We start from the raw sequence: 24772 nt of genomic DNA, 5'->3' as shown, positions 1-24772 counted from the left end.
TTTTTGTAAACTTAGATCAGGCTGAATGTTGTGGCAATTGTTGAGAGTGAAATCCAATCTACATCTTCATTGTTTTCTTTCACATTTTTTCCAGAACCCTATGCTTTGGGAATTTCAATTCATAATTTAAATTTCATTTCATTTTTTCAATAAACTCATCCTAAGGTCAGCAGAGAGGAATATGAAGGAAGAGAGAAAGAGATGATTCTGTCTGTGAGTCAAGTCAAATCAAGTCGTTAACAAACATTTATTAAATACTTATAATGTGTCAGGCACCATGCTAAATGCTAGGGATACAGTTACAAAAAAAAAAAAAAAAAAAAAGAGAGAGAGAGAGAGAAAGAGATGTGGTTATTGTTCCCAAGTTGCTTATATTGTAAAGTGGGGACACAACACATAAAAGGAAGCTGAAAAGGTAAGGGTGGGATGGAGTAGGGTACTCATTCAAGGCCATAATGGTAAAGACTGAATCAGAAGCAGGACTAGAGGAACAAAAAATAGCTAGTTTGATCCACTCCTCAAAACAAAATTCTGGGAACAACTCATTCAAAGGAAAAGAGTAGCCCAACCCCCAAAGAGAAAAGGTTTTTTAGTGTGTGAAATCATAGAGATGGAAGGAACTTACAGAATGAGAAGGTAGTTGAGCTTTAATGAAGTCCCAAGTGTCAGAAAAGGAACCAGGAATCAACAGCCCTGTTTGATTGTTTATGTATTACTTAATATCTCTAACAAATTTCATGCCAATTAATAGTGATTTTGGGGGGGTGTCAAACTCTATAAGTTTCAAGATTAAAAGATAGGAAGATAGCTAATAGAAAAAACAATCATCCTAGTTTTACCTTAAGATGGCAGCAAGCCAATTAGAGAATCTTTGCAATTCTGATACTGTTTAATTTCAGACTACATATGAATTTAAAAGGAGAACATTATAAGGAAACATATCAGCAGTGGAGAGTGGTGGGTTTGCTTTGATTGTCCCTAAGTGAATATGAGAGTCATGTCATAATACTGTAATCTCCTCAAAAAGAAATACTGTTTATTTACCCATTATTTCTTTTGTTTGTTTTTTGTGAGGCAACTGGGGCTAAGTGACTTGCCCAAGATTACATAGATAGCAAGTATTGAGGGTCTGAGACTAGATATAAACTCAAGTCTTCTTGACTTCAGTGTTAGTGCTCTATCCATGAGCTATCTTGCTGTCCCTATATATCCATTATTGAAGCCAGTCCCTGGCAGTAAGAGGCATTTAATAAATGCTTTTTTTTTTTTTTTTACTTGACTGTGTCATATAACTATTCTACATGTTACTATGGTAGAATATGATAAAGCCAAGGAAGAAATCTAAAAAGGAGTTATATAAAAATTTGGGGAGGGATAGAAACTTTCAATTATGGGAAGTTAGAAGAAAGGCTCCATGAAAGAGATGGTTCCTATGGTGGATCTTGAAAAAAAAAAAAGGGATTTGAATAATTGGAGATATGACAGGAAGCAAAAGGAAGCTGTGCTACTGCTTGGAGGTAAGATAGTATAAATTGAGATTATGAAAGAGAGAGTTGTTCATTTGTTTTGGAAAGCAAAGCATGTGAAAAGAAAGAGTATGAAATAAAGTCTGGTCAGACAGCATGGGACAAGACTATAGAGAATATCTGATCATAATAATGGTAGGAAGTCTCAAAAATTTATGAGTAGAGCAATGAAATGCTCAGCCATGTGCATTAGGAAGATTCCTTTGGAAGCTGTGTAAAGAATGAAATGGAGAGGGTAGGACTTGGAGCTGTGCTTAGGAAGCTTTCAAGCTCATTCAAGTGAGATAACATACAAGCTTGAACTAGGATATGGCAGCTGTGAGTGGAGAAAATACAGATGTAAATGCTACTGTGAAGACAGAACCAACAAGAACTGGAAACTGATGGGCACTGGGGAGTTGTAAGAGAGCAATAGTTCAGGTGAAAGCAAGACTTTGAGTCTGACAGACTTGGATGATGTTGGTGTCATCAGTAGAAATAAGGAAGCTGGAAGCAAAGACAGCATTGAAGACTAGGAGAGAAGTAGCAAATTGAGTTTAGAACATGTTGAGTCAATGTGTAAGAGAAATACCCAGGTGGAGATATTTAGGAGAAAGTTGGAAATGTATACATGGATATGAGTAGAAATAGCATAGATTACTACTCACCTATAAAGAGAAAATAAATGAAGTCACAGGAGAGGATCAAAGAAGAGATTAAAAAGCTAGAAAACTTTCAGAAAATTAACTTTTTCTCTAGACCTCTAAAGAAGTTCCAGAGTAAAATAACAAATACTAAAAGGAAAAATAGAAAAATTTGAAACCTCTGCTAACAAACTATGAGAAGAAAAGGCTTGCAGTTTTTCTTGACTTCTGTCTTCAAGCCCACAAAGAAATTTCATATGAAGATTATCTCTTCATAGGAAGAATTTGAGATAAAGATTTCATATGAAGAATATAGAAGTTGTCTCTTCTATATTCATGTAGGATAGATACATTAAAGTGAGGAAAAAATTTCTTAAGGATTGACTGTTCAATAATTTTTCAGTTATGCCTGACTCTCTGTGATCCCATTTTGGGTTTTCTTGGCAAAGATACTGGAGTGGTTTGCCATTTCCTTCTTTAATTCATTTTACAATATTAGGAAACTGACACAATAGGCTTAAGTGATTTATCCAAGGGCATATAGCTACTAATGTGTGAAGATGGAACTTCCTGATTCCAAGCCCAGTACTCTATACACTACGTCACCTAGCTGCCCAAGATTTATTTCCTAAGAATTAGGGCTATCTGAAAATGGAATAACTCACAAGGTAACGAACTCCCCATCAGTCGAAAGTCTTCAAGTTTCTTCATATGCCCATTTGCTGGTGGTAATGCTGAAGGGAATAATATTTCAAGGAGAGACTGGAAACTCTATCTTCAAAGTCTAGAATTCCAAGAGGAATTTGCCCAAATTACATCCTGAGAGATTATATTTGACTATAGGGATAATTTATTTGCTGTCTACCAGGGATTCAAATAAAAGCAACATTATAAGACTATAGGGAAATGTTGTAGAAGCTCTATTAGTAGAGATTTCCTTGGATATTCACTTGAATGAAGATAGAATTTGTCCATCTATAATATCCTCTATTCACTGAATTCGATAATCAGAAGGAAAAGAAAAAAAAAAAAAAAAAGAGTGAGCAAAAAATAAAGTGAGACATAAAAAGGATTAGAATAAATATTCCACATGACAGAAATAAAAAGCTGACAAGATGATATAATATGGATTGCTCTGAGACCTGTTAAGCCTCATTCAAATTGAAAAGACAAACACCAAAAAGAAAACTACTCCTCTTTCCATCTCCTAAAGGAAACTGAAAAACCTGATGAAAATCAGGAAATAGCATTAAAAATATATCACAAATAACCACAAAAATTTAAAAAATAATACCACAAATTACAGTGTTATAGTAATTTAGGGAAACTTACCCTAGAAGATACTCTGTCCCATGCCTGCTTTACCAGAGCTTGATCAAGTGACAATTTGCCATCCCTACGGAGGGGTTGAATTAAAAGTTCAATCTGTTTCCTCTTCATTTCATACTGAACTCTGAAATGTTTAAATGACTAAAAGAAAAAAAAATGGGAACAACAGGGCAATAAGTCAAATGAGAAAAACTATACCATTTTATTCATTTATATTGACAGAAGAACCAGTCCTTAATTAATAACATTGTGACACTTCTAATGATCTATGGATTGCTTTCTCAGCCTCTTTTGTCTGTAGTTTTCCATGAAATTTACACAAATAACCAAATTAGTATTAATATAGTAATTTCTAGTCCTCAAATTATCTCTTTAGGGTGATTGAATACAGCCCATTTTAGCACATTCAAAGTCATAGAAAGCATGATGAGGTGAATTCTTTTGGAGAACTCTGTTAGAATAATGTGTAATATGGTACATTCATTAACACGTGAACATAATTTTTAGCTTATTATTAAACATAGGTGAGATTATTAACAAAATTATTTTATTTCATTATTTAGTTGGAAATTGGGACATTCAGGAAATATCTTATATTTTCTAAATTTCACAGAGTAAGTGATCTTTGTGTAAGAAATGGTGTATTGAAATCAAATCCTTTTTTATTAAAGCTTTTTATTTTCAAAACATATGCATAGATAATTTTCAATATTCATCCTTGCAAAAAAACTTGTGCTCCCAATTTTTCCTTCCCTTCTTCCCTCTCCCTCCCCTAGATAGCAAACAATTCAATATATATTAAACATAAGAAATTCTTATGTATATCTTTCCACAATTATCATGCTGCACAAGAAAAATCAGATCAAAAAGAAAAAAAAATGAGAAAGAACTAAATGCAAGTAAACAATAAAAAAAAAGAGTGAAAATATTATCTTGTGATCCATACTCAGTTCCTACAGTTCTCTCTTTCATTGTTGAAAAGTTCCGTGTTCATCAGAATTGATCATTGTATAATCTTGTTGTTGTGTACAATGATCTAGTTCTACTTACTTCACTCATCAGTTCATGTAAGTCTCTCTAGGCTCTCTGAAATCATCCTGTTGATCATTTGAAGTCAAATTCTTTAAAGCTACATCCCATGTAAACTGAATTTATTTGTATATTATGGCATCTCAATGAGTATCTAATTTCTCCTCCTGTAGAATATAGCAGCTATTATTATTCTTGTATTAAAAATGAGGAACTACGGGTCAGAAAAATCAAGCTCAAGGTCACATGTTCAGCCAATGGTAGAGCCAAAATTTGAATCTAGGTCTTAAATGCTTTCTCCATCCTATGAAAGTGCTTTGTAAAACTATTGTAATAAAAAATCAGTGGACTAGGAGTCAAAAGAGCTGTGTTTGAGTCCTTTCTCTCATAGTCAGCAAGTCAGTCTGACATCATCCGATGGAGTCATTGATCCTCTTTGAAAATGAAGTACCAATCACAACAACAATAGTCAATAAATATATTTTAAGAGCCTGTTTTATATCAGGCATATTCTAATGCTTTTTGATATTTGATAATAGTAGAAAAGCCCTTTAAACTTTCTAAACCTCATTCTCCTCACCTATCAAATGATGTTGATTATCTGCCTCCCAGAAGTGTTATAAGAACAGCTCAATTTAAAATGTTTTATAACTCTGTGATAATGAAAATGATAATGAAACTAATATAATGAATAGTATGGCTTATCCTGATTCAAAACTGCAATTCGGTAGCTGGGAATTTTTCAAAATATTCAAATAGGTCAACATAAGGTCAAAATCACTGGATTTATTTAAAAACAGATAATCAAATTATAAAAACTGAAAATTTGGATAAGCAGATAAACTAATATCTACATTCATGTATTTTATGCTATATAAGCTAGGAATGTGACTTTTAACATGCTATCTCATGTAAAACTGTGAGATACCAACTTATTACTCAAATATAAAATTTTAATCAAACTATGAAATGAAATAAATTTATTAGAACTAGCTTTAATTATGAGTAAAACAGCTAAAAACATTGCATACATGATAATGCACTATATTATACCTCAAGCTAATGATGCCTCCAAACAGAATTCATAGTATGATTACTATGAAAGTGAATGGGATACAAATAGGTTGTATTCTATCAATATTAACGAGAGATTTTACTGCCCTTTATGCTAAGCTAAACAGGAGACATTAAATAAATTCTATCTTCTGCAATAACTACAATTGCACTTAACTTACTATGGATCACGTAGGCACTAAATTCATCTGATGAACACTGGGTGGTGATAGTGAATAAAAGTTTATTGCACATTTTATCTTCCATTCCCTTTCAAGCTAATATTAACTTTCAAAATAATATAAAAGCTACATAAAATAAATCTTTATGGTGCTCAATGAATTTTTTTTTCAAAGTATTCTAGGCATCAGGGAATTAAAAATATGTAGAGAGCATCTGGTACAACTTAGGTTATGTTGCATATGTGAATTTGAATTCATTTAAATAATTATTTGAAGTCATTTTCAAATGTTTGAGAATGTGGGTGTGAGATTCCATACCTGTGTATGTGCATCTCCTTCATTAATCCTAAATCATTAAAGACTCTTTAAGAATAAGTGGGATTAAGCCCACTATTTTCTATTTAGTGGGGACTTGGTAAATGTTTATGCAGAGCAAGAAATAGTACAAACCCTTAAATTCACATAGTATTTTTCCTTAATATATGAACCTTAGTTACAAAAGACACTTTGTGAAGTCAAAAATTACTTTATTTATTTGATATACAAATCATTACCTGATATTTGTCTTGTAAACTTGCTTCTGACATTTGTGCTCTTGTCATATCTCTTTCAAACTGTTCTATCCAAACTTTTGTTTCTCTCGGCACCATCTTCTCTTCTCTCTGGAAAGAAGAAAATATTTCTTTATTGTCATATAGTACCAACTTCATAGAAAACAGTGGCATTTTAGCTTATCTTTAAAAAAAAATGACTAAGTTCACTTTTTTCAAAAATCATATATAATTGCTACAAAATAGAATTTGATGCTATTTTCTTTTCACCTATTTCTAAATTATTATAAGTCATAATAATAACTGACATTTATATTTAAGGTTTAGTAGTGTTATCACTGGGTCAAAGGGCATTCATAGTCTAGCTATGTTTCAGGAATAGTTCTAAATTGCTTTCCAGATTAGTTGCATCATTTCAAAGATCCACCATTGGTGCATTAACATGATAGTTTTAAAGAAATTTAATAAGATGCATTAAATATTGAAAAAGCTACTGAGCACAGCAAGGAAAATAATTTATACAAAAAAGAATAACATTATAGATACAAATATGAAGGACAAGAACTTTGATCAATGAAAGGAACAGTTATGCTTCAGAGAACCAATACTGAGGCATGCTGCCCACTACATAATAGAGAGGCTATGGATTCAAGAAACAGGAATAAAGGAGAAGAAAACAAGCACTTATACAGTGCCTACTACATGTCACTGCGTTAAATCCTATATAAATATTATTTCATTTGAGTCTCAGAGTAACTCTTTGAGTTAGCTTTTATTTCCCCCATTTTATAGCTGAGAAAACTGAGGCAAACAGAGAGTAAAAGACTTGCTCAGGTGATACAGTTAGCAAAGTGTGTGAATTAAGCGTTTTGTATTTTTAGGGCCAGTGCTCTATCTGCTACACCAGAATTAGCACCCATTTTTAGACATGGATATTGCAGGAAATTATTTTACTTGAAGATGTATACTTTTTTAAACAAGGGTTTTGGCTTTCTTCTTGTTTCTGGTTGTGGGGAAGAAGTGAGAAAAATGTTTATTTTTAAATTATAAATAAAATAAAATATCTGATCCCCTAAAAGATACAGATCTCTCTCTCTCTCTCTCTCTCTCTCTCTCTCTCTCTCTCTCTCTCTCTCTCTCTTTCTCTCTCTCTGTCTCTCTCTCTCTCTCTCTCTCAAAGATAGATAGATAGATATAGATATAGATAGATAGATATAGATATGAATTTTTCCAGCAGTTTTCTTATTATCAATATTTGAGACAAAAACACTCCTTTGGCCTACTTAGTTCTGTCATAAAGTATACTAAGGCAGAGGTCAAATGAAAGAGGCATTCTCTACATTTGGGAAAATATTTCAGATACTCAAATTTATGGTACTCCTAATTGTCCTGAGATTCCCCAAATTTCAGAATCTTTTTTTAAAAATAAGAGCCAATATACACAGTAAAAAAGAAGTGAACGAAAAATTCCTGTTGTTTAGAATATAATATACAATTGCTTGGACAGTACATAGAGATGCCTGATCAATACATATATCATAGTTAGCCACTGTAAAATCTTTGAGTGCAGTGTTTATATCTCTTTTGGTCTTTTTACCTGAGGATATGGTACAAAGTAGGCAGAAGGAGTTGATAGTAGATAGAACACTTGATTTGGGGTCAAAAGAAGACCCTGATGGTTAAAACTAAAGGTTTGGGTACCCATTAGTTCTCTTCCAAGAAGCCTTTCTTAGATACGAAATCCTGTGGAATCCATGAAACTATCTCCAAAATTTTACTAGCTGCATGAACTGGAGTTACTCTCTCTTATAAAAAGGGAAGTAACATATACATTCTGTTTTGGAATGGACCTGTCCAATGCAGAGGAGTTGTTCAGTAACATCTGACTCTTGGTATCCCCATTTGGGGTTTTCTTGTCAGATACAAGAGTAGTTTTCCATTTCCTTCTCTAGCTCATTTTACAGATGAAAAATACAAAAAAATATTTGAGGACAGATTTTAACTCATTAAGATGAGTGTTCCAGACCAGATCCAGTATGCTATCTTTTAGTAATAGCTAGTAGCAATGTGAATGTAAAATATATAAGAACCAGTCTCTGAGGATTGAAAGTTGCGAATCATTCAAAGGGCAATGAAAAATATTTGAGTATAATTAAGGAAGAATTGTAAAAATGAAACTAGTAGAAAAGATATTAGTTTTGCTGGAAAAGGAAGTAGTTATTTATGTAGAATGAGCAGGAAAGAAACAATCAACAGTCTGGGTGTTCATAAATATTCAAAGAGTGTAGCAAGATTGAAAGGATAGTCCCTGGCACGTTGTGTAGATGGACACCCTGGGGATAATTTTATGAGAGAACATACACAAGAATCACACAGGACCTCTGAGAAGAAGCCAGTGAAGTGGAACCTATACCATTAGAGAGAGCAACTTCATTGATGAGATCACTCATTCATCAAAGTATTTACAAATACTAAAATAAGGATTTTACTTCAAATGAATTTTTTTTTAAATTAAGGAAAACAAAAGTTTTCCTTAAAAGTCATCTGAACATTAGAAAAAATAAATGGGAATCCCCTAAGATAATGACTTTGTTCTGCAAAGTAAGAAAAAAACAAAGCTGAAGTATATGGTATTACTAATTTCACACTCATAGGTGTTACTACTGACACACTTAGAAACAATGTTTTAGAAGTTAAATTTAAAGGATGTAAATAGGAGCATAGTGATAGAGGCCTTGCTGCTCTTCAGGCAAATAATATTTCTGGTTTTGAATCCTGAAACATGTTGTGTGTTTGATATATTGATATTTCTTTTGCTGAATCACTAAGAAGAAAGATGTTTAACATACAATGCAAATAACATATTTTGAATTTTAATTAAAATGTTTAACAGTGTACTCTGCTATTAAAATTCTGACCCAATTATGTCATATTTAGTACTTCATAGTTCAAAACACCACAGTGTTAGAAAGTCATAATGGCAGTGACAAATCTGCTTGCCTGGAATTTTGAGGAACAATTTCAAATAAATAAACTACTGCATATTTACATGTAGAGAAATATATTGGAGATATATATATATATATATATATATATATATACACTTATATACAAATATATCTTTATTTTCTCTAATCTTTGATGAAAATTTAATTTTTTAAAATTACAAATTAAAAAAAATTAATCTGAGAAAGAATCCATAGGTTTCAGCAGACCTCTAAAGAGGTATATGACCAAAAAAAAAGGTTAAGAAATTCAGACTTAAAGTACATCCATAACATTATTTTTCCTCTTATACTGTATTTACTTTTAATTTTATGGTTTTTTTTCCCAGAAGTGTCTGACTCTTCATTGTTGCATTTGGAGTTTTTTTGGCAGAGATATTGGAGTGGTTCACCATTTCTTTTCTTCCTGATTTCAGGGCTGGCACTCTATACACTGTGCTATTTAGTTGCCTAACTTTCAATTTATACTTTAAATCTATATATCAATAACCATCTGTCTACTTATTAACCTATCACTTATCTGTCTGTCATTTAATTAATGCTGCTGTTGATGCCATGTAGAGAAGAAATTCAGTAAAAAAAAAAAAAAATTGAGTTAAAAATCACAATAAATATCTCTCACTACTAATTTCTTAAGCATTCCGAGAAAAAATAAAATGCATTTTCTTTTATTTTTAAAGATACAAATAGAAGGGAGGATTCTGGGAATGGCAGAATAGGTTGGTAAATTTCAAATCTCTAGATTTTCCCCACAAACAGAATAAATCAGGCTAAACATAGCCTGGTGAAAAAATCAAAAAGCCTTGGGGCAAAACAGGGGTCCCTCCTAGAATAATCAAAGAAAGTTCTAAAAACAAAACAAAACAAAACAAACAAACAAACAAACAAACAAACAAAAAAACAGACCAGGAATTAACCAATGTAAATGTAGACTACTTCTGGTTAGCTCAACAGAAATGGCCAAGTGGGCCCTGGGGTTGGCTGGGTTTGGCTGGAGCTTCAACAAGAACCACAGACACTTTCATCTTTGGGACAGTGCAAGGACTTGGGGTCTGAATCTGGAAAGACTGAGAGAAACTCAGGTGATTAGGAATACCAAGTCCAGCTGTGCTGCAGAAATGCAGCCCTAGGGAAGAAGGAAGTAGAACTGGTTGAGTACAGACCAGGAATGCTGATGGCTTTGAGAACTTGTAGGGAGGGGCAGCTTTTAGTTTGGGGTTCCAGAACAGAGGGGAGACCTGAAGTGAAGCTAGAGTCACCATTCCCCCAGCCAATGATTAGAAGTGCTTGCACTAATACTTCTCATTAAAAAAAAATGAACTAGCAAAGAAGAATCCAAACATAGAAACTTACTTTGGGAACAGGGAAGTTTGGGGTTCATCTTCAGAGGAGGATACTGAAATAAAAAAAAACCTTCTACCTTAAAGAATAATGTGAAATGGCTCCCTCCCAGAGAGAATTTATAGAACTCAAAAAAGAATTTTAAAATGAAATGAGAAACATTGGGGAAAAACTAAAAAATAAAAATAAAAACCATCCAAAAAAAAAAAAAAAGAAGAAGATTATGAAAAAAGTTAACTAGCTAGAAAATGAAATACAGAGCCTCAAAGATGAAAATAAGTCTTTGAAAATTAGAATTGGGAAAGGGGAAGTCAATAAAGTTATGAGAGACCAAGAAATAACAAAAGAAATTATAAAGAATGAAAAAAAAAGAACAAAATATGAAAGAAAATAGAGACCAAGAAATAACAAAAGAAATTATAATGAATGAAAAAAAAAAGAACAGAATATGAAAGAAAATAAAAGAATAAAGAAAGAAAAGCAATTGATCTGGAGAACAGCTCAAAAAGGAAAAAAAAAACATAAGAATAATTGGGCTACCTGAAAGTTGTGATCAAAAAAGGAACCTCTACACAATAAAACAAGAAATAATCCAAGAATACTGTCCTGGAATGATAGAACATGAGGGGAAAAAAGAAATAGAAAAAATCCACCAGTCATTACCTCACAGAGCACCTTTGTGGAAAACTATAGCAATATTATTGCCAAATGTTGAAACTCCCAGATCAGAGTAAATTTTGCAAGAAACAAGAAAAAAAAACAATTTAAATACACTGGAGCTATAATTAGAATTGTACAGGACTTATCAACACCATAATAAGACTACAAGACAATCAAAAGAACTAGGCCTGTGCCCAAATTTTCATATCCAGTAAAATTATCCATAATATTAAATGAGAGAAAATAGGCTTTCAATGAATTTTCAGATTTTCAGAACTTTCTATCAACCAAACCCAAAGCTCATTAGAAAATTTCACATATAAGAGCCAATATCAAAGATCATTTCCTAGGAATTTAGCATGAACAAATTGTTTATGTTTTTTAACATCAGAAATGTATAACATATGTTTAAAATTGGCATCAGCAATAGTCTAGTGTAATGGGCTGAGGTTTGAGTTGATGCACTGAGGTCCTAAGTACATGAGGCTAAATAGTAATTGGGCTATACTCTATTAATATACATGATTGGATAAAAAATGGTCCCTGCCCACTCTCTGTGCAAGTCCTGATGTGTTGTATAGGAAATGACGATTTTGGTGGGTGGAGGCAGAGAGAGACAGGAAGAGAAGCTGGGAGATTGGCCTGGGTTCCAGACTCCTAGCTGCTGGTCGTGTGGCTGCTAGTCTAGCTAGCTTCTTGACTCAGCTGCACACATTGCTATCGCTGATTCCCTTCCACCTCTGATCTTTCTCAACTGAGAAGAAAGACTGACGATTTTCCCCTAACCTGAATTCCTGACTCTGGCTGATTTAAAAATATACGATCTTCACATTTGTCACCCAACGGTGGGAACCAAGGACTGAAGAAGTCTCTGGTGACCAGGAACTTGGGTGAGCATTGTTAATAGACAAACAAGGAACTTATTTTCTTAAAAACTAAACCAGTAATCTTTTTTTGGTTAAAATGGGACAAATGCTAGTTAAAGACTCTCCATCCCCCCCCAACCCCTTCAACCTCTTCAACCCCACCCACTAGTGGTGCTATAGAAAGCATGCTTAAGAATGTTTGTGGCAGCCCTTTTTGTAGTGGCTAGAAACTGGAAACTGAATGGATGTCCATCAGTTGGAGAATGGCTGAATAAATTGTGGTATATGAATATTATGGAATATTACTGTTCTGTAAGAAATGACCAACAGATTGATTTCAGAAAGGCCTGAGAGACTACACCAACTGATGCTAGTGAAATGAGCAGGACCAAGGAGATCATTATATACTTCAACAACAATACTAGATGATGACCAGTCCTGATAGATCAGGCCATCCTCAGCAATGAGATCAACCAAATCATTTCTAATGGAGCAGTAATGAACTGAACTAGCTATACCCAGAAAAGAACCTGGGAGATGACTAAAACCATTACATTGAATTCCAGTCCCTATATTTATACACCTGCATCTTTTGATTTCCTTCACAAGCTAATTGTACATAATTCAGAGTCTGATTCTTTTTGTAAGCAAATAATGTTTTGCATGTATACTTATTGTGTATCTAATTATATTTTAATATATTTAACATCTACTGGTCATCCTGCCATTTAGGGGAGGGTGGGGAAGAGGTGAAAAATTGGAACAAGAGGTTTTGCAATTGTTACTGTAAAGTTACCCATGTATATATCCTGTAAATTAAAGGCTATTAAATAAAAAAAAAAAAAAAAAAAGAAAGCATGCTTAAGCTGATAGAAGGACAAGGGCTACTTATAACTTGGGAACAGTTAGCTAGACTTGTGGGTACATTAAACTGCATCTCCCCTTGGTTCATAGAGCAGGAGCAGATCTCTCGAGATAACTGGTCCCTGGTTGGACAATAGATGTCCACATATTACAGGGAAAATGGTCCTCATTCAATTTCCATCAAGGCATTTTATTTATACAATATAATTCAGTTAGCACTAAGAAACCCTATCCCTAGAAGAAAGAAAAAACCCATTACTCCCACTCTAGCCAAATAGGGAGGCCTGATATTAAGGAGGAAGGCAATGAAGAGATTAATTACATATCCCCAGGGCATGGAGACTTAAGTGAGCAAGGGTGTGGTGACTTTCCACCTCAGGAGGCAGCTTCAGCCCCACCTCAGGAGCAAGTGATTGACTCTCCTCCATCAACTCCACCCTCTAGGATGGAGGGAGGAGGGGCAGTGACAGCACCAGCACCTCCTCCCCAGTATCCAATTATGAGTATACTGCAAGAGGGCTTACTGAAGGCCAAAGAAAAGGGCGTGGACGTCCGGGAGCTCCAGCCACATATCTTTCCTGTACTTTCCCAGTTTAATGCTTCCGTCAAGAAAGTCAAGATACGCCTTTAAATAGAAATCATCAAAGACCTGAAAAGGCTTGCACCTTTTATGGGGCTACATCAGCTTATGTTAAGATGCTATTACAGAATTTGGCTTTTGAAATCTTGACCCTAATGACTGGAAATCTATAGCAAGAGTATGCCTAGAACCTGGACAAAATTACATGTGCTTTCTGAATATAGTGAGCTCCTGTGATACAAGCTCAACAAAATAGTCAAATGTGTTATGCTTGGATCACCCTATGACCTACTAACAGGTATAGGTCCCTAGCAGATGTCACAGCACAGATTAATTATTCAGTAGCAGCATATGAGCGTTGCTGCTAATGCTATCAAAGCGTGGACTCACTCAAAATAAAATGACAAAGGTGAAGCCTTCACAAAATAACACAAGGACCAGATGAACCCTTTGTTGACTTTGTGAGACGCTTTGCAGACTGCTATCACAAGAATTAATGGGGAAAATTCATCAACAGATGTTTTAATAAGGCAAACTTCAAGGAAAATGCTAATGAGGTGCAGAAGAATTATACTGGATCATGCAGGATGCTCCTTTAGAGGAGTTCATAAGCGCTGTGCCACAGTGGGCACAAATGCCTTTTATAGCCAGACTATGATGCAGACTTCCCAAGATCCCAACAGTAGACAGGGTCCCTTCTGGCAAGGGACTTCTAGAAGACACCAATGCTTTCAGTGTGGTAAAGTAGGGCATCTGAAAGCTCAGTGTTGGTATAGAGGCAGAGTGGAAAGCAGGGTGGGAAAACAAGACCCAGTACCCCATGTCCAAAATGCAACAGAGGCTTCCATTGGGCCTCAGAATGTAGACAGGTTAGGGAAGGGATGAGGGGCCCAGCCCCAGGGCCCAGGCAAAACACTTGGGCATGATGGCAGCCAATGGTGCACCCAGAGATGCCTAGACGTCCAATACCCAATATGACCAATCATCCAGGAAGCCATATGATAGGAGAAAGGATTACCAATCAATCAGCCAGGGAAGCAACCTGATGGGAGAAAGGGATTACAATTAGGGAGAATAGAGTTGTATGCAGCTGAGACAACTGAGATACCCCTGGAGAGGTGAAATCTGTTCCTTCCAGCCTATGGATCCCTTTGCCTCCAGGCACAGTAGGCTTGACCATTTTACCTCCTGAGAGTATGTACAAAACAGTGTCCATCCACACACTGATGTGGGAAACTGGGGGAATGTGTAGATAATATCCCAGTCACCAATACAGGCAGAAATAGTAGCATCAGGTTTACTCATACAGAATCCTAATAAGCAGATTCAGATTTCAGACAAAATCCAGCAATATACTGGACAGTAGCTGTAACTACTGACCGACCTATGCTCACGATCTATATAAATGGCCTTCCATTGGAAGGATTGGTAGACACTGGTGCAGATCGGACGGTCATTAGAGGTGCCAGCTGCCCCAGTCACAGGCCAAGATTAAAGCAGACACCACATGTCTGGCGAGGAGGACCAATAGCAGCGAAGTTAGTGCTGCCCTATGAGATGGACTTTTGAAGGCAAAACAGGAGTTTTACCCTTTTATAATTGAAAACCCATCAATCTGTGGGGAAGAGACGTTTTACAGCAATTAGGGTTAAAAATGAGTACTTTGGTTTTTAAGCAGGGCTGCTGTTGAAGGCCTGCCAACACTTTCACCTGTTCCTATCCAATGGAAAACTGATACACCAGTGTGGATAGAACAGTGGCCCTTGTAACGATAAAATTCAGGCCTTATTAGATATAGTACAGGAGAAGCTTGACTAAGGACACAAACCTTTCTAAGTCCTTGGAATTCCCAATGTTTGTTGTAAAAAGAAATCTGGAAAATGGAGGAGTTAAGGTTTAAGAAAAGTGAATGAAAGATGGAAACTATGGGAACTCTTCAGCCTGGACTTCTATTCCACTAGTTGCCTAGAGAATGGCCTTTTGGGTCATAGATATTAAGGATTGTTTCTATTCTATCCCTCTGGATAAGGAGGATATGAAAAGATTTTTTTCAGTGCCCAGCAACTTAGCTGAGCCTTAAAAAGATATGAATGGCAGTTTTCCACAGGGAATGAAAAAACAGCCCTGCTATGTGTCAAATGTATGTTGCTGCTGTTTTGCTCCAGTAAGAAAAGCATTCCCAAAAGTTATACTATTACATTACATGATGACATATTGGGATGTGCACCTGAGGAACAAATGTTAGAAGCATGTCTACAAAAGACCATAGAAACACTAAGGAATTAATATTATAAAGCTCCAGAAAAAAATTCAAAGACATGCTCCTTTTTCAATATTTGGATATGAAGTTACCCTAAAGGTTAATTAAAACCTTAAGAAAAGAAAAGCTAAACACATTGAATGATTTTCAGAAATTGATAGGAGTATCCAATGGATGACATGTTAGGTTTGACTACCTACAGCAACAATTATGACATTTTAAGGGGGACAATGCTTTAAATTCACCCGCCAGCTTACAAAAAAGTCAAGAGGCTTTGAGAGAAGTTTGGTTTATCCAATGTTTGAAAGAGTCACCAAAACCCTTGAAATATCAGTTTTTCCACACAAGAGGCAAACCACAGCAGTCCTTCATCTAGGACACGGTGTGATAGGGGGGAACCCCCGGCCAACCAGAACAAAGCCTTACACCCTACCCAGTGCTTGTGGCGAATTTTATTAAAGGCCACTGGAGCAGACAATTATCTGGGACAAGACCACAAATAAACCTTTTATACCAATAAAAATTAATGTGTGTTTGAGACCATCCAGAGTGGCAAATTTTATTAATGGCTCCAAATTTTTACATGGGTCTCTATTAAAATAACAGACTATTCAAATTCGGATTTTGAAGAAAAAGTTTCAAAAGTTCCCTTAAAGGACCAACTATCTTCGGATGCATCTAAACATAAATTTGTGCTGTGTTCCTCATGATCTAACATAAAAGAGTAGAACTCCTTTCAGTTCCTCAGCAAATGAATTGTATCATCATTCTATCTCTTACTTATTATCCAGGAACATAAAATAATATCTGATTCGGCCTATTCAGTAGGTGGTACAAAAATTGCCACAGCCCAAAAAAATTTGCAGCCCATAATATCAGCCTTTAAGAAACTTCAAGACAAGTGAGAAAGCATCCAGGTAAAATCTATATATTAATGTCCATTCTCATAGTGGACTTCCAGGTCCCATTTTGATGGCAATTCAAAGGCAGATAGCCTTCTAACTATGTTGGTCAAACCTTTGTTCCAAGAAGCCCAGGCATCTCATTCTAAATATCATCAGGCTGCTCGAGCATTACGTACAATTTGGAATAACAAGAGAGGAAGCTAGGAGCATAGTAAAAGCCTGTACGGCTTGCCTTCTTTTCCATGCTCCTACACTGCCTCCAGGGAAGAACCCTCATGGTTTGAGACCCAATGAAATCTTGCAAATGGATGTGACCCATTATAAATCTTTTGGTCGTCTGTCTTTCATCCACGCTGTGGTAGACACCTTTTTCGGGATTCACTTTTGCAATACCAGCAGCAAAGAGACAGCCCATAGTCACTGAATTCCTCATACAAGCATTTGCCATTATGGGTGTGCTAACCAAATAAAAACAGACAATGGTCCTGCTTATCTCAAACATTTTGAACTTTTGTGCACAGTATAAGATTTTACACACCATGGGCATACCTTTTAACCCTCAAGGACAGGCAATAGTGGAGAGGAGAAACAGAGATATTAAGACGCTCCTCCAAAAACAAAAGAAAGGGGGGGGGCACAGGTAACCCTAGAGAACTTCTAAATCTAACCATTTATACCATTAACTTCTTGATTTTTGACAAAGATGCACTGGCTCCAGCAGACAGGTTTTATAACCCACTGCAAGGGTCAGTGTCCAGTGCGAGCAGCTCCACTATCTTTAGATAATTGCCAGGTGATGTGGAGAGACCCAGAAAGTGGTGAATGGAAAGGACCAACTTTGGGGTAACTGCTTTGGGGAGAGGGTTTGCTTGTATCTCTACCGGTGGAGAAGGAATCACATGGGTGCCAACGAGCCATATTTGCCTTGTCCATCGCAGAAAGACGGAGCAGACCCTTGAAACAAAGGAGACGACTGAAGAAATATCGGGTGGTTCTGTTGCTGATTGTGCTCACCATTGAAAGAGCATGGCAGTTATGGCGTTTGACTCATGGACATCAAAGGTTGTTGGACTTCAAAACCCTCAGGAATCATTGGATTCTCTGAGATATAAGATTGTTGTAGGACTTCAAAACCCTCAGGAATCATTGGATTCTCTGAGACATAGAACTTGAAAACTCTCAGGAATCATTGAATTCTCTGAGAAATGAGAAGACTGTTACAGGATTTCAAAATCTGCTGGAATCATTGGATTCCCTAACACATAAAAAGACTTTTGCAGGACTTCAAAAACAGGGGGATCATTGGATTCCCTGACACGTGAAGCAATGGACAATAGATTGGTTTTGGACTATCTCTTGGCTGCTGAAGAAGGTGTATGTGTGTTGTTTACATACCCTCCTTCTAGGACTTCTGGTGATCTTTTCCAATACCATGTTGATTTATATTGTTTGCTATTCTGCTACTCTATGTAAAAATTCATGTTTGTTACACCACATCGAGCCTGCACTGACTGTGGGGAGAGTCATCCCTATAGCTCTCATGCTATTGCTATGTGCTTGTGTACTACCTCCAATGCTGATGGGTTTGTGCATAATAAGACCCTTCAGCCCAGAAACCTGCTAGCAACCCCCACTTCCCTTTGGTGCTTTTCATCTCCTTTCCTGAGAAGTCAGGGAGGCTGTGATCACCTCCTTTTCGGTGCTTTCACCTCCTTCCTGAGAAGTTAGGAGGTGTGATCACCTCCCTTGGGGCTCTGACCTCCTGAGGAGTCAGGGATGGCATAACCACCTGTGTTCTAAAATAAAAGAAAGCGGAGATGTAATGGGCTGAGGTTTGAGTTGATGCACTGAGGTCCCAAGTACATGAGGCTAAATAGTAATTGGGCTATACTCTATTAATATACATGATTGGATAAAGAATGGTCCCTGCCCACTCTCTGTGCATGTCTTGATGTGTTGTATAGGAAATGATGATTTTGGTGGGTGGAGGCAGAGAGAGACAGGAAGAGAAGCTGGGGAGATTGGGCCTGGTTCCAGACTCTAGCTGCTGGTCATGTGGCTGCTGGTCTAGCTTAGCTCTTGACTCAGCTGCACACATTGCTATCGCTGATTCCTTCCACCTCTGATCTTTTCACTGAGAATAAAGACTGACGATTTTCTCCTAACCTGAATTTCTGATTCTGGCTGATTTTAAAATATGCGATCTTCACAGTCTAGCTCAACAGAAAGATTGGGAAAGAGTTAAGATAAAAATAATAATTATGTAATACAAATGAGATGCAGAGAAAAAATAGACACATAGGCATTAGAGGGGGGAGGTTGGCACATATTCTGAAAACCTATTTACATCAATAATGGGTTAAATAGGCAATGTGTATATATATATATATATATATATATATATATATATATATATATATATTATATAGTATAGCACCCTCCAAAAATTTATAAAGAAATAAATGGGGAGGGAAGGATGGAGGGAGAAGCAAAGGGTGGAGGGAAAAGTCAAGGAGAGATCTATGGGTGAGGGGTGGTTATTAATTATGTAGGGGTTGTAGGGTGTAAGTGAGTAGGTATGTGTATGTATACATAAATATATCCTTTCTCAACTATAGCCTGCTTGGGGGAGGTGTGGGGAATGAATGGGGGGGAAATGAATAAAGTAAAAAAAGGTGTGCAGCAGAAAATACAAGAATAATTTACCAGAAAGAAAAAAAAATGATGGACACTCATGAATATAATTTCTTTTACTAATACACACACATTTCTTGAACTGGTAATTCATTGTTATATATTTTAAATTCTCTCTCATGTTTTGCTAAGCACATGACTATGTTCTTTTTGTTTTGTTTTAATTTGTTTTCCTTGTATTCCTTTTCTCTTTTTCTTTTTTTCTTCTGTTTTTTATAAAATAAATTAGAAAAAAAAAAGAAAAAAGGAAAAGGAAAAGAATATAACTAAAAATATCTAAAAAAATTTTAAAAGTTACAAATAAAGGTTGAGTGACTATGTTACTCTTGACAAGTAAATATTTGGGAAGTAAAGTAGTTGCTTGTTGTAGGGTGTGGTAGGGGAGACTACAATAATTAGCAGCCTCTAAGATACTATGTATTACATTTCTGTTCATATACATTAAATGAAACATTACTTGATTCCCTTTCCTGTACTAAGAGATAAATTTACTGACTTAGAAAATCTATTAATGTCAGAGAAATAAAACCATCGAGATTCAGAAAGACAATAAGAGAAAATTAATTTGACAAAAGAAGCCTTTCTAGGAACAAAATTATTGCAATAAAGAATTTGATTTTCTGTATGATGTGGAGATGGGGATTACACATCTTAAATTCCTTTAAAGTTACTGGATAGACAAGCCAGAGTTCTGTGTGTCCAAGTTTAATGAGTCACATCTAAACCACAATCCTAGAATTCAGCTATTTCCCCATTATAGCAAGAGAGCCAAACACTAACCACTATAAAGAAGACTGATGTGAAAATATCAATTCCTGTAAGCAGCTGTGCTCACTAAAACCTTCTGCAGCTCCAGTGAGTTAAATCTGCTTTTCCTATCTATTTATGATCTAGGTCCAGTAGGAAAGGTCTTCCTAAAGGATGGCTGACAAGAAATAGAATTAGTTCCCTGCAGCAACAGAGTTATGTGACTGAACATGACATGTCAGTTTCACATAAACAGTTTTAGAAATGCCTGTCAGACATGAACAACATGCATGTTGTATAGCCAGATTTTATGCTGTACCTCCTTTGAGAGCAATAAGTAAATAAAAATTCCTGAGGACAGTAAATAGGACCAGGTCCAGAGACAGAACTTGAGAACATATGATTTCATGGAGTAAAATTTGTATCTTGCTTCTAAATGTGGATATAAGCCAAAGCTTTATCCTGGGCCACCTCCTCGTCTCTCTGGGAGTGAGCTTCATCAAAGAGGAAATATTGCTGACCCTGGAGTCAGAATAATCCACCCAAATTCAAATTCAGCCTTAGACATCAAATACTACATCGTTGTACTTAAAAAAAAAAATGTATGCACATATATAGGAGGAGCTAGGGGATGCAATGGCAGATCACTGGACCTGGAATCAGAAAGATGTGAGTCTAAATCTGGCCTCAAATACTTACTATCTGTGTGATCCTTGGCAAATCACTTAACTGTGTTTATCTCAGTTTCCTAGTCTATAAAATAAGTTAGGAAAAGAAAATGGCTAGTATATTTGACTTGAAAGCCCCAAAAGGGGGTCATAAAGAGTTGTATATAATTGAAAAATGACCAAACAATAACATATACATACACATGCACACACATACATACATATACACATACATGTATAATACATATATACATATGTATAAATAACCCATCTATGTAATTATATATATAATATATATAATCACACATATATAAATTATGTGTATAAAATACACATATAAAATGTATATACATGCACATGTATAAAAGATACACACATATTTTTTAAACAAAATACCTACCTCATTTTCTTGTTCATCAGTGCAAGTATTATGAATGTCAGGATAATATTTCAGAAACTGGGCTACATAAGTCATAATGGATTTCTCATCTGGTTTGTCCACATCCACATCTGGAAAAACAAATATCCTGTAAATCAGTATTAACAATTTCAAGGAAATGATGGCTTTAAGTGATTTCACACAAAATATAATAATAAATGATATGGGCAACAAGATAACTATATAAATATGTATGTATATATTGGATTTAACATGCATTTCAACATATTTAACATGTATTGGACTACCTGCCAGCTAGGGAAGAAGGGGAAATTTTGGAGCAAAAAGGTTTTGCAAGGGTCAATGTTGGAAAAATTACCCATGCATATGCTTTGTAAATAAAAAAAAAAGTTTTAATAAAAAATGAAAAAAATAATAAATGACATGTAAAAAACAAGTTTATTTTACTAAAATAATTTATATATACACATATTATAACAAAATAATAGATTTATGTACAGAAAGTATACTGAATTGATTCAATGAAGCAGAGGCAATTTAGAAATTTCCATAGGCTGGAAAATAACAGAATTTTTAGGGGTAAAATGCATAAAGGAATATTTGGGCAAATGATGAGTAACATATTTAAATATTTCTAAGAATTATTAACATTAGGAACCTGATATTTTCTATAATTATACCTTTGCCTAATTACTAAAGTATAAATTTTTTGCAAGACTCAGATCTAGATTAAAAATGCTGTACTTAAATCAATTTTAAGCACTGGACCAAATGAAAAATTATTACAATGTATGTGTAGTCTAATCTTTGGTTTTCAAACAAAAGCTAAGATTTCTGTAGTGGCTCCCATTCATATTTTCACCTAATTCCATTCTCAGGAAGTTAATCACAATGAGATATGAGTTCTGCCATATCCTCTGGAGCTAGGAGAGGAAGATTTGGTTATGGCAACCCCTAGAACCAAGTCAACTTATTGACAAATATAAAAAATTTCCTGATTGTTTAGGGGCATAGTGAAGACTTCCTAAAAGACAAATAATCCATCCTTTGCCCTGAAGTCAGAGGGAAGTTAGTAGGGACTGAGATTTTGGAGAAAGCTTCAGCTACCTATCCTGAGAAGTTCTCAAGATATCTCTGCACTACCCCATTTAGAACATAATTTCCCAATCTCCTTTTATGACTATTAACAGATCAATAATTCACAAATGTCTTAAATAAAGTTCCATCTGAAAACAAACAATGCTTTACTTGGAGAATCATCCAAAGGACCCTTTGATTCAATTTATAAGCACCTAATAACATAATTATTTCTAAAAGACAATTATCTGGCTTAGGGAAAGAGTAAACAGAGAACTTAGGAAAGAGTAGACCACAATCCTTAAAAATTTTGGAATCTTTTTTTTAAAAAAATCCCTTGTCACATAACACACATGGCTCCTACTATATTCATTAAAAAAAACTCATTCATTGACCAGTAATAATGATAAAATGTATTCTATTATTAATATCTATAAATTTGTTTTTTATATTCTGAGTGTGAAATAATGAAAGGACTTTTTCTCACTGTTATTGATCCTAAAACAAATCTATGGTTGAGACCTGCAATTCCTCCACACTGCCAGTCTATTGCTCCTGCTTCAATTCGTTTTCTTCTCTCCACAATCTTAACCTTGTATTTAAAGAGTTAAATTATACATAATTTTGTATCCTTGAATCCATGTCCCCTTATTCTATTTCCACTTATATTTAGCAAAACTCCAGTCTTGGCGTAAATTCATCATGTGCCTCTTCTGCTCTTATTAGTGAACCATTTGAACATTAATGTTCTGATCTAAGGTACTACTTGAACATTGCTGGAGGAAGTCACACAAACATGCCACCAAATTCCAATACAGTTTATTTGAAAGACTCTTGCAGTTGCATAATTTATTTTTATTCTTCACTGATCATCACACTTCTAGCAATAGTTATTATACACTTTTTTTCTTTCATCCAAGCCCTACACACACCCTCCTCAACAGAGCATGTCATCTCATACTTTGATGAGAAAATAAATACCATCTCATTTGTGCTCCATCTTCTTCCATATTTCATAACTCACAAAATCTCTACATTATCTGTCATTCTCTCCTGCTTTTAACTAGGCTCTGAAAAAGATTTGCTTTTTTTTCCCCAAGACTAAAACTTTTAGGCATGTTTGTGATCTTATCACCTTCTGTCTTCTCAGGAAATTATCTCTTTAATTATTTTCTTGCATTCAATCATTATTTGTAGTTAGATGGCTCAGTGAACAGATCACTGGGCCTGAAGATAGGAAGATCCGAATTCTAATCCAGCCTAAAACACTTATTTGGTGTATTACCCTGGGCAAGTCACTTGATCTCTGTTTGTCTTAATCTGTTAGAGAAGGAATTGGCAAAGCATTGTAATATCTTTGGTAAGAAAGCACCAGAAATAATATTGGTACAATATGGCCAATTGGGTCACAAAGAGTAAGACATGACTGAACAACTAAACAATAATAACAACATTATCAGCTCCTTCTCTATTGCATACAAACCTGTCCAATTTAAAAAGAAAAACTACAGCAAATCTTCACTTGACCATTCTTCCATTCCTACTCTCCAACCCTTTGCCACTTGGCTTCCATATTTGTATACTAAATTCAATTACCTTTATTCATTCCTTATTCTACTTGACCACTTTTGTGATTTTGACATTGCTGACTAGCCTATTTCCTTTATATTTATTACTCTCCTGGTCACTGCTCTCCTTATTCTTTGTTCTAGTTATAACTACTCTTCTATCTCATTTGCTAGCTCATTATCTGTTTCTCATCTAAAGTATAGGCATACTCCAAGATTCTATCTTAAATTCTTTTCTTTTCTTGCTCTATGCACCTCGCTTAAGTGAAGCCAACAGCTGCTGTGGACTAAATTATCATCTCCAGGAAAATGATTCTCAGATCTAAATACCCAGACCTAAACTTTCTCAATTCTAGTTCTACATCACAAACCACCTCTTGGTCATCTCCACTCAGAAGTCCTGTCTGAATTATCAAAAAAAAAAAAAAAAAAAAAACTTTTCTAAAGAGTAATTTGCTATATGTCTCCCATTTTCTTTTCCTGAACTATTTCATGTTAGACATTTTTTTCTGCACTCTACCTTTTGCATGAATTGGTTTAATTGTATTCTCAACCTGACATTTCACCTTCCATCCCTTTGCCTTTACACATTCTGTCTTCTAAGCCTGGAATGAATTCCCTGATTCTTGAAATCTCTAGCTTCTTTCAAAGATAATTTCAAGTACTATCTTATATGTAAAGTCTTCCCTCGTTCTTTCTCCCCCATAGTTGTTGGTGCATTCTATCTCCTAGAATTGTTTTGTATTCATGTATTTGTGTAACTGACATATCCCTTTCCACTCTACCCAATATGGTAAGGACTACATTTTTTCTTTCTTTATATTCTCAGTGCTTATCACATTGT

General features: G+C 35.2%; 1 protein-coding gene across 21 annotated transcripts in view; it reads right to left on the bottom strand.

The window, feature by feature from the left end:
- Window positions 1-24772, bottom strand: part of SYNE1 (spectrin repeat containing nuclear envelope protein 1) — a 567155-nt gene that overhangs the window by 382711 nt on the left and 159672 nt on the right. For all 21 annotated transcript variants that reach the window (XM_031937596.1, XM_031937595.1, XM_031937611.1 and 18 more), the window contains 3 exons: window positions 21284-21393; window positions 6297-6404; window positions 3482-3619 (listed from right to left, as the gene is read on the bottom strand). In XM_031937596.1, coding sequence (XP_031793456.1) covers window positions 3482-3619; window positions 6297-6404; window positions 21284-21393 — 356 coding nt within the window. The remainder of the gene's footprint in view (window positions 1-3481; window positions 3620-6296; window positions 6405-21283; window positions 21394-24772) is intronic.

The sequence above is a fragment of the Sarcophilus harrisii genome, chromosome 4 (genome assembly GCF_902635505.1).
Source record: "Sarcophilus harrisii chromosome 4, mSarHar1.11, whole genome shotgun sequence".
NCBI lineage: Eukaryota > Metazoa > Chordata > Mammalia > Dasyuromorphia > Dasyuridae > Sarcophilus > Sarcophilus harrisii.
Note: the sequence above shows the minus strand (reverse complement) of the source record. Positions and strands in the feature narration are given on the sequence as shown.